The sequence below is a fragment of the Pangasianodon hypophthalmus genome, chromosome 19 (genome assembly GCF_027358585.1).
Source record: "Pangasianodon hypophthalmus isolate fPanHyp1 chromosome 19, fPanHyp1.pri, whole genome shotgun sequence".
Classification (NCBI taxonomy): domain Eukaryota; kingdom Metazoa; phylum Chordata; class Actinopteri; order Siluriformes; family Pangasiidae; genus Pangasianodon; species Pangasianodon hypophthalmus.
In genome coordinates this window covers 13,105,525-13,120,960 of record NC_069728.1, presented here as the reverse complement: position 1 = coordinate 13,120,960, position 15,436 = coordinate 13,105,525, and the positions used below count along the sequence as shown (strand labels likewise).

Below are 15,436 nucleotides of genomic sequence, written 5' to 3'. Positions count from 1 at the left end.
GAGGAATGTGTTCATGTTCAAATTCTTAGTATTGAGAATTCTCAATTTTCTAAAGTCTAGACTGTTATTCCACACCGAAAGATCATTTTTAGTTCATTTTTCTTTTTCATTTTTTCAGTTTGAAGGCTCCAAGTGCAGCTGTAATTGTTCTGTTTCTCATTTCCAGTGTGTGACTATGAGTGTGTGTGTGAGTGTGTGTGTGAGTGTGTGTGTGAGTGTGTGTGTGAGTGTGTGTGTGAGTGTGTGTGTGAGTGTGTGTGTGAGTGTGTGTGTGAGTGTGTGTGTGTGTGTGTGTGTGAGTGTGTGTGTGTGTGAGTGTGTGTGTGAGTGTGTGTGTGTGTGAGTGCGTGCGAGTGTACACACACGTGCGTGCGTGCAAGCATGCGCGCATGTGTGTGTATGTGTGTTACAGACTGCATATGTGTTTTGGTACTTGTGTAGTTCAGCATGCGTAAGAAAGACTGTGTGTGAGTGTGTATGTGTGTGTGCGCGCATATGTGAGTGTGTGGGGTGAGTGACTATCCTGTGGCTTCCTCCAGGCCTCGCGGAGAGAGTTCAGGGCCCATCTGGATGAGGTCATCACGCTCAAGTCAAGGTACTCTACCTTGGACCAGGTAAAGAGTTCCACTCTCCTCCCTCCATTAGCACACACACATACACACACCAGGGGCAAATTATACACAGAATTATCACATTATCACTCTACTAAAACAGCTAACAACAAAGCAATTAATTCAGTTATCAACTGAAAGAGTGAGAGGTAATGAGAACAGGAAACAATGACCATAAAAGGAAAGTAGAAGACAAAAGCCAAGACAGCGTGCAGATTATGACGGACGAGCAGGATCAGAATAATTGGATGTGACATTTTACACCAACTAGCTTACTTAGCCACAGCATCTAACACAGCTTAACACAGCAGCACAGCTAAACACAGAGCAGCAATACCAGACACAGAACATCTAACGTAACTTAACGCAGCCGAAGCAAGTAAATGCAGAGAGCAGCTAACAGAAATATCGCACAGAGGTACTAGCACTAAAATTACACTCTAGAATACAGAGCAACCACAGAACAACTAACACCGCTAATCAGATACTAACACAGAGAGCTACAGTTATACACAGCTAACCTCTGAGCAGCTAGCAGAAAGGTCAACATTAAACACAGTCTAATGACCACATTTAAAGACAGAGAAATTAACACAGATAATCATAGACCAGCCAGCAATGCTAAACACAGAAAAGCTTTCACAGCTAATAGCTAAGCATGCTGATGGCTGCTAATTAAAGAGAACATGAAACAGTGATGGTGGCATGGTGGCACTGCAGGTAGCAGCGTCTCCTGGTTAACTGTGTATAACTGTATATTGCTCCAGCGTCCCTGGTTCGATCCTGAGCTCAGGTTACTGTCTGTGAGGAGTTTTGCATGTTCTCCTCATGTTCACGTCGGTTTCCTCCCACCTCTCAAACACCTGCCTGTAGGTGTGAATGATTATGTTGTGAATGAGTGGGCATGTGTGTATGGTGCCATGCAATCGACTGGCGTCCCATAAGGGGTTAATTCTCCCACCTGGCACCCAGTGTTTCTGGGATAAGCGCCAGATCTAACATGACCCTGACCAGGATAAAGCACTTACTGAAGATGAATGAATGAATGAGTCCCTATAGGCAGCACACAGAATTCGCTGGTAATTTTTTTTCCTTGCTTTGCTTGGCCATAGTCTCTCACTCTTTTAACGTGCGTGTGCTTGTGCGTGGGTGTCAATGAGTTTTTCCCTCTCCTTCTCTTTCTGCCCATTTCTCTCTCTCTCTCTCTTTGTCTGTCTGTCTTTCTCTCTCTCTCTCTCTCTCTCTCTCTCTCTCTCTCTCTCTCTAGTTCTCTGTCTCACACACCCTCTTTTGTCCCAAATAGTGGTCCTAATTTGTGTGGGCCTGTGAAGTCCACAAGGCCATAGTGTGTTCCATTTCACTACTTAAAAAGATGCTGAAAAGGACCCTCTATGAGGCAAAAAGCACCCTTTGGCAAAAGCCATGCTGATTCAGACTAACCCCAGGCTTGCTTTTTGAAAGTGTAGTCCATTAAAATCTTTTACATAATAGCTTATGGCAAAAAGTCACACAAATGCTTTCTAAAAATATCACATAAGCCCTAATCATGGTGTCAGTTTCTCTGCAATAAAATGTCTCCACTGTGATAAAACACACAGAGGACATCTGGACATCTTCAACATGAGCTTTTTGCAGATTTCCTTTCCCCAGATGTTTCTGCCACATACTGTATGGCAATATGATCACATTATTCATAATGGTACTTCTGGAAATCTGTCATTATATTGCAGAGGTGCCAACATTTACAGTTTAGCCACAGCATTTAAAATAGTTGGCCCATTGCTAGGATGATGGGAGACAGCCGAAAACTGTGCTTGTCTATATGTCTGTCTGTCTGTCTGTCTACCTACCTACCCACTTATTTATTTATATTCCCTGTCGTCATTCCTGTCACTGGCACTTTTCCAAATAAAATTATGCCCATGGACTTGACCCTAGAAATGATTAGCTAGGACCAGTTAGATCTGTTGAGTTTGTTGAGAGCAGAGAGTGACAAAGTGGATATGTAACATTAAGGCCAGTGACGAAGAAAATCTTAGTGTCTTCAAACATTGATTTAACTTGCCATTGAGCAGCATCAGGGTTACAACTTGTATAAAACAATACCATAAAATAATGATTTAAACAGAGTGTGATTGATTAAAAATTTCATGTACAGATTAAATCATTTTGAATTGGGGCATTTGTATATGCGTAGCTGATTTTGACAAAAGTCAGTAGTCACCTTCAAACAAGCCATTAAAATGACAGTGTGAGTTTGACGCACTAGGCTATAGACAACAGCTGGTTACCTCACATGATCAAAGTATGGACTTGGAGGAAGACCACAGGGAGATGGGACTCTCTCTCTCTCTCTCCCTCTCTCTCTCTCTCTCTCTGCTCCTGAAGGGTACTAAACTTTTGGCTATACCTTTCCATAACTTGTTAGTTACATTTGTCTCACAGCTCCAGTATAAAAATAGAGAAGCAAACTTTAGATATCAAAGATGTCTTGGTTGATCAACTATATGTAGTGCAAGGGGAACATTTCTATGATGCCCATGTTCATAAATCATGTAGATGTACTTTTACTGAATATTTGATGTCTTTGTAAGCTCTAATTGTGACACATTGTGCTCCCGCGAGGACTGGTGTGTCCTATATAAATACTGCTGTCATGTTACTTTACATGAAGTGCTCAGTAATGACAATTTAAATATTCATGATTGTTTAAGGTGCTTTAATAGTTCATTACAGTAATAACAGCAGTGCAGTACTTCATATAGTATTATGATTCAGTAAATAAGTAACACTATATACTGCATGTTTATAATTGATTAAGGAATGAGTAATACTTCATTGGAGCTCTGTGAGGCATTATTAAAGTTTGTGAGCACACAGATTTATGAATATGGGTTTATATATGTGCTACCATTCATTTTTAGGAAAAGTCAAATGAATGCTTTAATTATATTTATATTAGCTTAAATTTATTTTGATTAGGTTAGATTATAACCATTATTTCAGTGAATATTTCAGGATGCTGTATGTGTGCAAGTGTATACAAGTGCATAGATATGTCTGTGAGTGTATGTACAGTCACGTCCATAAGAATTTGGACAATGACAGAGTTTTTGTGATTATGCCTTTATACACCACCACAATGGATTTGAAATAAAACAATCAAGATGTGATCAAAGTGTAGATTTTCAGCTTTATTTTAAGAGGTTCCACAAAAATATGGCATTTACCATTTAGGAATTACAGCCATTTTCGACAAAGTACCTCCATTTTCAGGGGCTCAAAGGTATTTGGACAAAGTGACATAATTGTAAATATAACCATAATTTTAATACTTAGATGAAAAGTCTGAAGTCTGGAGCCCATGTTCTCAAAACTCAAATACTGAGTTTCCTCCCTGGAGATGCATTGCCAGGCCTTCACTGCAGCCACCTTCAGGTGCTGCTTGTTTGTGGGTCTTTCTGCCTTCAGTCTTGTCTTCAGTAAGTGAAAAATATGCTCTACTGGGTTGAGATCAGGCTACTGACTTGGCCGTTGAAGAATATTCCATTTCTTTGCCTTCAAAAAGTCTTGAGTTGCTTTCACAGTATGTTTAGCGTCGTTATCCACCTGCATTGTGAAGAGGCGTCCTATCAGTATTGTAGCATTCGGCTGAATGTGAGCAGAGAGTATAGCCCTATACACCTTGGAATTCATCTTGTTACTTCTGTCAGCAGTCACATCATCAATAAACACCAGTGTGCCCGTTCCATTGGCAGCCATACATGCCCATGCCATAACACTGCCTCCACCATGTTTGACACATGATGTGGTATACTTTGGATCATGAGCTGTTCCTTTCTTTGACCATATTTTTCTCTTCCCATCAATCTGGTACAAGTTAATCTTGGTTTCATCAGTCCAAAGAATCTTATTTCAGAACATGGGAGGCTTTTTTAGATGTTTTCTGGCAAAGTCTAATCTGGCTTTCCTGTTCTTGAATGTTAAACCCTCTGTATTTACATTCATGACGGCGTCTCTTGATTCTTCATTCTTGATTCAACTTCTGTTGATGTTGTGAAGGGGTTTTTCTTCACCAAGGAAAGGATTCCGCAATCATCCACCTTAGTTGTCTTCCGTGGTTTTCCAGGCCTTTCGGTGTTGTTGAGCTCACCAGTGCTTTCTTTCTTTTTAAAAATGTACTGAACTGTTGATTTGGCCACACCTAAGGCTTTTATAATCTCTCTTATAGATTTATGTTGTTTTTTTTCAGCCTAATGATGGCCTCCTTCACTTACATTGATATCTTCTTGGACTTCATGTTGGTAGCTCCAGTCGAACAGCTGCCAAATGCCAACTCAATACCTGATATCAACTCCAGACCTTATATCTGCTTCATTTGTCTTGAAGTAACGAGGGAATGGACCGCACCTGGTCAATTAACTTCTTGTCAGTCAATTGTCCAAATACCTTTGAGCCCCTGAAAATAAAGGTACTATGCTGAAAATGGCTGTAATTCCTAAATGGTAAATGCCATATTTTTGTGGAACCTCTTAAAATAAAACTGAAAGTCTACACTTCGATCACATCTTGATTGTTTTATTTCATATCCATTGTGGTGGTGTATAAAGGCAAAATCACAAAAACTGCCATTGTCCAAATACTTCCGGAACTGACCATATATACAGTGTGCGTGTGTGAGCGTGTGCGTGTGCGCATGCGTGTGCGTGTGTGTGAGAGAGATAAAGAGTGTATGCGTTCACATGATTTCATACGGATCATGCAAGTACTATAGATAGAAATTGTGTGTGTGTGTGTTTGTGAGAGATTTGCTGTGCTTCCTTCATTCCTTTCTCCGCCATCTTAATTCTCAGTCCATATTCATGTTATAGATCTTTTTTATACTCTGATTAATCATCTGATTAGTCACTCCTCCCCCCCATACACACACATACATACCACCACTGCCATCAGACATGAACACCTATTAATCATCTGCTAATCAGTTAATTACCTGCAAATCCATCACTTAACTGCAAATCTGTTAATTAACTTCAAAATAATGTGTGAAATGAAGCATGTCACACCTCTCAGGACTACAGTTAATAACCCTTTCGAGTCCTTTTTCTGTAGCGGCAAAAATGCTATATATGCACCCAGAATACATGGTGTCATTTTTCTCAAAACCGAGCTATAAATCTCACTAATATTTTTGTCAGTTCAGTGAAAGAAAAAAGTGTCTTCAAAAACTGACATATAGTTACTGAAAAACACATTGTTACTGAGATGTTATTGGTGGTGTAAGAATAAATTTTAAAACAAAAATTGTAATAAAATAAATGCAATTAAATATTGAATTTTTAAAATAAAATGTGGAAGGAGTGAATGTTTAGAATTTGCACTTTTGGCAGATTTGCTTTGCTTGTTTTTATGAGCTATGAGGAAGGCATTATTAGTATAAAATTTCATTTTATCACAAGCAATAACTGTGACTTTAAAGTGTTAACAAAGGGTTAGCAAAAATTAGCATTCAATTGTCAGTCAGTTTCCTTGCGATTGTTCTGAAAATGTTGTCTAATATGTAAAATTACATGAAGTGTTAATTAGTAAAATTAGTAAAATTCATGTAAGTGAATGTCTGCTTCAGCTGAACCTCCTCATGATCTGCTGGGTCACAGCGTCATTCCCATGCAGTTCCACCCCCCTTTTTTCTCTCTCTCTCTCTCTCGCTCTCTCTCGCTCTCTCTCTCTCTCTCACTCTCTCCCTCTCACTTTCTTGGCTTAATTTCTTCTATTCTGGGAACTGTACTTGCTGGCACTGACTAGAGAACCTCATGGGGTTTGTGTAATGTACATATTTACATATTTATGGACATATTTATGAATTAGCTAATAATGTATTTTCTGGGTTCTCCCTATATCTGTATTGGTTTCCCCAGGGTTCTGGGGTTTTCTCCCACCCCCAGGTGGATTGGCTATGATAAATCACCCCTAGTTGTGAATGAGTGTGTGGACATGTGTATGTGTGTAGTGCTCTATGATGGACTGGCATCCCATCCAGGGTGAATTCCCACCTTGTATCCATTAACTGCTTCAGATCCACTGCAGCCCTGGCTGGGATAAAGCGGTTACTGAAGATGACTCTACGGCTCTATGACTCTGTACTAAGAACTCTTTGGCAATTTTCCCCTCTGTGATGTCTTAGCAAAGCCATGCATATTATCATTTCTGCATTAGCCTAATGTCCCCAGCTTATTTATGACATGAACAGCATTTACAGGAAAACAAAATCAGTTGATACATAAAAGGACAATAAGTATGTAGCTTGCAAAAATCATAAATGGCATGACAGCAGAAATGAGCAGTGGCCATCACCATGTAACTGAATGGAAACTTCCATTCTCAGTGAAGCTGAAATGCACAGCTATGGAGGTGAAATACTGTGTACACACCATCCACCAGGTTACACTAAGCCAAGCAGGAGTCAAACGCAGAATCTTAGGATCCAGAGTCTGATATAATCCATTGAGTCTGCGGAGCACCTGTGTTGCTTATGGTTTTGTGTTTTTTGTGCTCGCTCAATACAACACTACAAAAGTCCTCGTATGATGTGAGTTTTCTAATAATCTTGTGGTAATTACATTTATAGTAATTTGGAATAAGCATTATTACAGTAAAACATTCAGAATAATACAATGAAAACAAGGAGCTATGGTATACTTTCTAATGAAATAAAAGTTGTTTTAGCTAGTGGAACCACGACTGATGTAAGAATAAATAAATAAATAATAAAGACTATAACTTTCTGTTGCATTACTGCTACTAGCTGCATGCAACAACATTATAGAGTGATGTTGGAACCACCTCACTCACTCGGTGCATGTATGGAAGCCCTGTTACAGTCCTGATGCAACTTACAAGTCCAGAAAATACAGTATTCTGAATTTCAAGTGATATTAAAAGCTCATGAGGATCTTCTTTTTTTTTATGCACCTCAACGTGAAGTGCTGCCTAACTTGTTCCTTCTTTCTCTGTTTTTTTCTTGTCTTTCTCTCACTCTCACTCACTCTCACTCTCCCTCTGTCTCTCTTTCCCTGGCACTCGTTGGCTGTGCTCTGTCTTTTGAGTTGCCTCACCTTTGCATTGTGTCTTGCTTTGCCCTGGTTGCTTGGGACTGATGGACTGATGCTTGATGACTTTGTCTCCACTGTAGCTCCAGTGTAGGTTGGAGGTGCTTAAAGATGATCGAAGGAGCCATAGGACCTTCAGCTCTCGAGTAACTATCGCCAACCCTCACCAGGCCATATGCAACGCCCACTTGCTCTCTCTCCTGTCCATCTCTCTCTCCTTCATTAGTGGGGTTTCCATCCACTTGTTTTTTTTTCCAGTTGAATTTGTTCATCTATCAGCTTTGTAATGTGTCCAGGGTTAAGCGATGATGTGATAGAAACAGATTGTTTGGTATAAATGATGAAAGGTGAATGTTTTAGGGCCTGATATTGAAATTCTGCCACAATACAGAATTTATGGAGCCAACAATTGGAATAAACATGAACTGATGTAGTAAAAATTAGGCTAACACCTACAGTTTTAATAAAAACAGGAATTTACCAGTATGCCTGTCATAGCAACATACAAAAAACAAGCCATTTCTAAATAAAATTACTATTGTTGGAAGACAGTTTTCCTATAGAACATTTAAACAGATACCACTGCTGCTTTATTGGCATCATTAACACTGATGTCACTGTTATGTCAGTGGAACTTTAATAATGACCAGTGATTTCTCATTTATCAAGTCCTAATGTGTTCCAGTCCATCCATTAGTATTTGTTTATGGCTGGTGTCAGGGACACAGTAAAGAGGACAGGATGTAGACAAGATCTTCAGCAGAACAGTAGCAATAGAAAAGTAAAACCTTTAGCATTTTTTCCCTGTCTTTTTGAAATTTACTTAAAATTCCCCAAACATGTGGATGGAAACAAACCTATTCCCTCTCTCTGTCCTTCTCTCTGCGTGTGGAGGTCATGCTGTTCAGTTGCTTTCCCTCATTTTTTTTTTTTTTTCCTCATCCGTCTCTCTTTCTCCTCATACACACACGACGTTGCTTACTTTTTAGTTGTTAGCCAATGTTTTGTTACCTGACTTATTCTCAGTTACCATATGTGCATGTGTAAATGCTCTATCATCAAATATAGATAAGTAAGATGATAAGACATGATTTTTGCACTGCTGTAGAGTCACATTGCTACAAAGAGGAAAGTCTCAGCTCTTTGCTGATAGCTATATTATCTCTATGTACTTCAAATATTACACACAATATGTAGCACACATTAAAATATTGACCATCATCAAACCTAGTTTTGGTTGAAAAGGCCCAAATTTAGGTCAGAATTAAGAAGTGTTTGCAAATATAAATCTGATGCCCATGGCATCTTACTGCTAAAATCTGGTTTCTTGGCAAGTAAGCTACTGCAATTTCTTGCTCAAAGTGAATGAACTTGTTACAGTGCAGTTATTCTGATAAGCATTCAAGTTTTGTGATCTCCAGTGCAAAACAAAATAAGCAACCACCTTCTGGCATGTCTTGATCGATCGACATCGGGGGTAAGGTGGACAGTGTGTATATTTCAATTTTTTCTGATGTTTATAAAGAACTCAATTCACATAAAACTATATTTCACAACAGTCTCTTCCTCATCCTGCTTAGTTCAGTCATCATCAAACCCACATCATTAGTCTCTTCCTTCTTTTTGAGTCCACTCTCTTTTGCTGTTTCTTTCTTTCACCCTGCCATCAGTCGCTTTGTGGTCTCACTGGCTGTTTTGTGTTTATGCTGCAGTAGTGCTGGTCTCTTCCTGTCCTTGTCTTTCTTTTCTCCTTCCTTTGTCTCCTTCTCTCTCTCTCTCTCTCTCTCTCTCATCTATTCTGTCTTTTTCTCTTATTTCACCTGCTGTAGATACAATGTGTCTGCTCTCTCGCTTCTTTCTTCACAGTATTTTCCCAGAGCCGCCTCACTCCACTCTTCCCTCCTCCCTGTCTCTCTTTCCATCTTTCCACATCTTCGTTTTCGGGCTGTCTGGCAGAATCGGTGCCCCATATTAATCTCCAGAAAGGGTTTAGATCACAGTGACAGGGCAAACTGCATGCACATGCTGTAACTCTTCCCCTTATCTAACCCAAGCCAGCTGTGACAGGGTAGCTGCACTGCTCTGGGATCGAAATGGTGCTCTACGATTTAGTGCTTTTAATAGTGCTCTAGGTCAGATAGAGGGTAAGGCAAGGAAGAGGACGGACCCTGGCTTCTATTCAACAAGGTTGCATATGATTCATTTAGAACCAAAATAAAATACATATACAGAATGTATTTATACAGAATGAAAGATATAGATGATTTACAAATCACTGTTTCATAAAAATGCCATACAAATAATGGTTAATTAGTGTCATATGCATATGATATATGAATAAGGAACTAGTAGTCAGCCAAAAATCAGATTCAAATAAAAGTACTAGTAACTAATAATTAGTAAGAAAGTATCCAATTATAATATATATATATATGATTAAAATTTGTGTATTAAGATGCATTACATGATTTAGACAGCAAAACTCTAATTTCTGAAAGAATATGAACATTATGCATAGCATTCCCTGCTTGCTAGCTAGGTGACATGGTTAATGTTAGTGGTTATCATTAACATAACCAAAACCACAACGTTTGATAAAATGACTCCTACGTATACAGTTTGTTTCAAATGTACATTTTCTGGCTCTTGTTCTCATAAGGCTGAAATTGGTTGATCAACTTTTGTGGAAAGTTTGATGATTAAGGGCCAGTGATTAAATTATAAGTGCCTTCCAAGTGCAGTGATTTGCTCTATCAACCTAACAATCCAAAACCAGAAGTCTGAGAGAAAATTCCCACTGGGAGGGGCAGCTTTCTTCTCTCTACTGTCAGTCAGAGCTATGCTAACTTATATATACTGTACATAAAAGCTATGACTAAATTAGAGAGAAAAAATAGATGTTAATAGCTTAAATATAAAGCTAAAAGAGTGATTAAATGTTCATTTCAAGCCAGAAGAATAGAGCCAAAAAAATGCAAACATGCTATAGGGTCAATATTTTATCTATAATGTCTGGTTGAGCTTCAGAGTTTATAGTCAGATCAACAGGAAGCAGTTTCAGGAAGAGCACGTCGATGTTGAAGAAAGAAGGCACCTTGTTTGTGAATGATGCGCATTAGTGTAGTATGCCAATGGGCAGGTGGAGCTAATGAACCACTAGGGTGATAGAGTCTGAGCTGCTTCTCGGTCTGATTTAAATGTTTCCTTTTGCTCATTGCTTCATTGTGCAGTAAATCTTGGCTCCATCTTCGTTTCCAAGCCACAAACCTGGATGACATCGATTCGGCTCCATGGTGTGACATGACATTATGACATTTCCATTTTTCTTCACAGTGTAGCCAACATCTCACTGAGTATTGTCATCTAAGACTGCTGTTTTCGAAATAACAGCATCTACCTCCTGCTTTCTCTCTTTCTCTCTGTCTTTCTCCAGGTGCAGTCACGATGCAGCAGCAAAGAAAATATCTTACGGGCGAGTAAGTCACTCATGCGTATATATGTGTGTGTGTGTCAGTGTGTATAACCAGTTGAGTGTTTGACTTACACCAGGTCCATGCAGGCCTATTTTGGGGTTAATTCACCCCTTCTGACAATCGCAAAGGTGTCCTGATTCAAATGGTGGTCTGAAATAATTGCTTTCCTAGATTGTCCTTTGTTGTGGGGTGCATATGATCCAATCGTAACCCTTTCAATCTATTCACAGTCCACTAACGCACAATCTTTCTGAATTAACATCCTATAATGTGCACAAAGCAGCAATAGCCAATAATTCTGACCACCCTCCAGCTTTCAATGCAGGATATATTCAGGTCATGCTGATCACATCATCTCAGCCATTCTTCCCCTCAAGATCAAGAAAAAATGTGATAGACCCCAAGTTTTGAGAGTTGGGACTCACAAGCTTATGCTGCAGTCCATTGTACTCAGACAGTTCCAAGTAAATTTTCTAAAGTTTTTATCTAAACACGTTCTAGTGCTTCAGCCTGGAAAAACATTGATGTCCATATATGGCGAGTCTCTGAATTTGACATATTAAGAACATATTAATATGAAGAACATCTACATGAATTATTTCTACACAATTAAAGATGAGAAACGATGTATGAAAAATGACTTAAGACAGGACAACTAATCTTGTTCAGCTCATAAAATGCTCTGTCACAATGATCTTATCATGTTACAAAAACTGGGCTGAAATCAATGGAATTACATTACAAATCTAAATTTACAAAGTAGTTAAAACACAACACTATATATTAAGGAATGTTTTTTTTTTTTTATGAATTAAAAAATGCTGCAAAGGAAAATCTGTTGACTGTGTGCACTGCAACGTTGTTGTGATGTCAGGTGTGTTTGTCAGCGAACTCATGCAAGGTGGATGTTTTCAGGTTCCTGACGTGGAATTCCAAATTGCATGATTGTTCCATTGCACTTTTCCATTGCAATTCTCAGTTAGCAGACGATGCTAATGGTACTTATAGTGTAATTTTAGTCAGAGTCTTTTCCTAGACGCTTATCAACACATCTGAGGTAAAAGTTAATATGGTCTTGTTTCCTCGGTCACTCTACCTTTAAAGTGTCTGTGCTAGCTAGTTAAATCAATTACCTATGCTGGTGTGTGTACATGTATTTGTGAGTGTGTGTGCTTTTATGTATTAGTGTATGTATTATCGTATGTGTGTGCAGGTCACAGTGCAGTGGACATCACTAAGGTGGCACGGAGGCACCGTATGTCCCCATTCCCCCTCACCTCCATGGATAAAGCCTTCATCACTGTGCTGGAGATGACACCTGTTCTGGGCACTGAGATTATCAACTACAGAGGTCAGCATACACACACACATTTCTGATACACACATGAGGGCACTGGTAGCTCAGTTCTGGTTCACTAGTGACCAGAAGGTTATAAGTTCCAACCCTGTTAAATAGTGCTGGGCCTTTGGGCAAAATATTTTCTATACAGAGCTTTATAAGCACTTTTCTTTGTTTTGATAATCATGTGACAGCGCAGGAGCATTGTGGACAATTAGTCGGTATCTTATTACAAAATGAATTTTATTAGATATGTGTAGGTTTTAATCTGGCATGCAGTTAGCTTGATCAAAGCCTGATATTCACTGTGTGAGAACCGCACACTCAGCCAGCAAGGTTTTAGACCTGTTTAACCACTGCATTTGATAAACTGTCTCCTTGCACAACATGATCTTTGCAGGCACACAGCCAAGGCAACGTTAGAAAGTAAAAAATCTTTCCTCTTTTTTTTTTTTTTTTTTTTGGCTGTTTTCCAGAATTCTGCCCTAGCAGCATCCAACAGGTTTTCCCAGACCATTGTACATATGCTTCTTGTAGTTATTGTATATTCAGTGTCATGTATATACATTTGTAACGTAACACACATTAAATAGTTTTTGAAAGAGCTGCTGGATCATTGTCTTGCACACTGGGCTTATTCTCTGAACACCTACACACACCAGCAGAGAAAAGAGACATAGCCTCAGCTATATTTAAGCTGTTTTACACACACACGCACACGCGCGCGCACACACACAGATGCTGTTTCCTAAGAAGTTAAGAACCAAGTGTCTTATACCCATCTTACCTGTTTCTCCTTCTAAATATCAATATCAGTCTCTTGTTAGCTGTATTTATCTCTTTTTATTTTCCTCTTCCTTCATCTGTATTACGTATGTTTTCTTTTCCTCCATCTCATTTTGTCTGTCTTGTCCCCCATCATTCTTTTTCTTTTCTGATTAATATTTTTTCTGATTAGAAAATACATTTTTCTTATATTAATGATCAGAGCATCATAGTTTTTCTGCATGATCGCTTATAGCAGCTTCTCTGTGCTAATACCATGATGTGGTTGGTGAAGAAATGTTAGTGCCAAATTCAGTTTAAAAACATAATGTACCTTCAACGAGTTGCCAGTTTCAAGGATTTTTTTTTATTTACACTGCAGGGGACAAATCTCTCACTGCTCCATCTGCATTTCTGCTTCCCGTATCATGTCATAATTTTCCCAGTTAGCGCAGCTTTTCATACAGCAGGTGAAAAATCGCTTGCGTCTCTCAGGTGGTAACCGTAGTAACAGCAATGCTACCCTGCTGAAAAATGCATTAGTCTAAACAGCTACCAGCTGCCAAAAAACAAGCTGAGCTAGTCAAGACAGCAGACCATTTTTACCAGCTGGTACATTATTTTCCAGCTTTCTTACTGCTTGAGTAATTTGATTAATAATTGTTTGAGATTTTCTAATTCTTTTACTGTTTTGTTATTTTCTGGGATGTAGCATTAGTAGCTGTAATTTGGAAACTCTTCCCTTCCTACCAGAGCGCATGAGCTGGTAAAGATGGCCTACCAACGTGAATACACATGTAAACAAAAAATAAAAGCACACTCTAATCTTAACTAGTTACTTTATATATTTAGTGTTGATTTAATAAACCCCTAAAAAAGATTAACCATGTCATGCACATATTTTCTGTTTCTGTGCCATATAGTTTTGCTAGTCAGAGTTAGCAAGCTAGCCATCTACCTGGAAATGTAGCTATGCTGGCACTGAGCTAGCTCTTTGGTTGATGTCTGTAATACTGCTCAGGAAACTCTGTGACTGACAGGATGAGGCACTCCTCCATTTTCTTTTCTTATTGCAACTGCGACGCTGCACCACTGACCACTCCACCTGCAAGACTGCCCAGAGTCTCTAATTAAAAATAAATGGAAGATGATCAGTTGTTTCCTCTTGTGTGAAAAGCTCTTAAGACGTGTTTTACCATCTAAGCAAGTGCTTTGACATAAAAGTATAATTTTAGTTTAACACATTAACACTAACTTTAAAACTGACTGAGTGAAGGGAAATCACACACTTCAAGAAACTGCCTGTAAACAGTTGTCATGGCCACAGAAACCATCAGACTCTAGTCAAATGGAAGTCACCCCTCTCAACACGGCTGAAAGGTGAAAAACTGTCTGGGTTTTTCTCCAGATATTTTTATATATATATATATATATATATATATATATATATATATATATATATATATATATATATATATACACAGTTGGGAACAGTTTCCAAATTACAGCTACTAATGCTACATCCCAGAAAAAAAAAAAAAAAATATATATATATATATATATATATATATATATATATATATATATATATATATATATATATTGTGTGTGTGTGTGCATATATATAAATGCCTTCATTAATATACAGTGATGAAAAGTATATTTTTAATCCATCTCTAAGCAGAACTGTTAGCAGAGACCCTAAAGGCATGTGATTTTATTGTGTATGTGTATCTAAATAATGGACATAATCCAATACGATATTGATAAGTCATGAAACTTGACTTATTAACTGCATGTGTGTGTTTGTGTGTGCGTGTGTGTTTTTCTCCATCAGATGGAATGGGCCGAGTTCTGGCTCAGGATGTTTATGCCAAAGACAACCTGCCTCCTTTTCCCGCCTCTGTGAAAGATGGCTATGCTGTGCGAGGTATATGAGATACTCTTGGAATATTTCCCTCTCTCTCTCTCTCTCTCTCTCTCTCTCTCTCTCTCTCTCTCTCTCTCTCTCTCTCTCTCTGTGTGTGTGTGTGTGTGTGTGTGTGTGTGTGTGTGTGTGTGTGTGTGTGTGTGTGTGTGTGTGAGAGAGAGAGACCAATATTAAATTATTGTATGCCCCAAAATCTACACCCTAGTTAA

At 38.7% G+C, this 15,436-nt stretch overlaps 1 protein-coding gene across 9 annotated transcripts in view; it reads left to right on the top strand.

The window, feature by feature from the left end:
* The window catches only part of gphnb (gephyrin b), a 113,819-nt gene that overhangs the window by 85,296 nt on the left and 13,087 nt on the right, over positions 1–15,436 (top strand). For 4 of the 9 annotated variants that reach the window (XM_053242182.1, XM_053242180.1, XM_053242181.1 and 1 more), the window contains 5 exons: positions 540–614; positions 7,804–7,866; positions 11,154–11,196; positions 12,407–12,544; positions 15,135–15,227. In XM_053242182.1, the coding sequence (XP_053098157.1) occupies positions 540–614; positions 7,804–7,866; positions 11,154–11,196; positions 12,407–12,544; positions 15,135–15,227 (412 nt within the window). The remainder of the gene's footprint in view (positions 1–539; positions 615–7,803; positions 7,867–11,153; positions 11,197–12,406; positions 12,545–15,134; positions 15,228–15,436) is intronic. The other 5 variants (XM_053242185.1, XM_053242183.1, XM_034313878.2 and 2 more) reach the window with 3 other exon arrangements.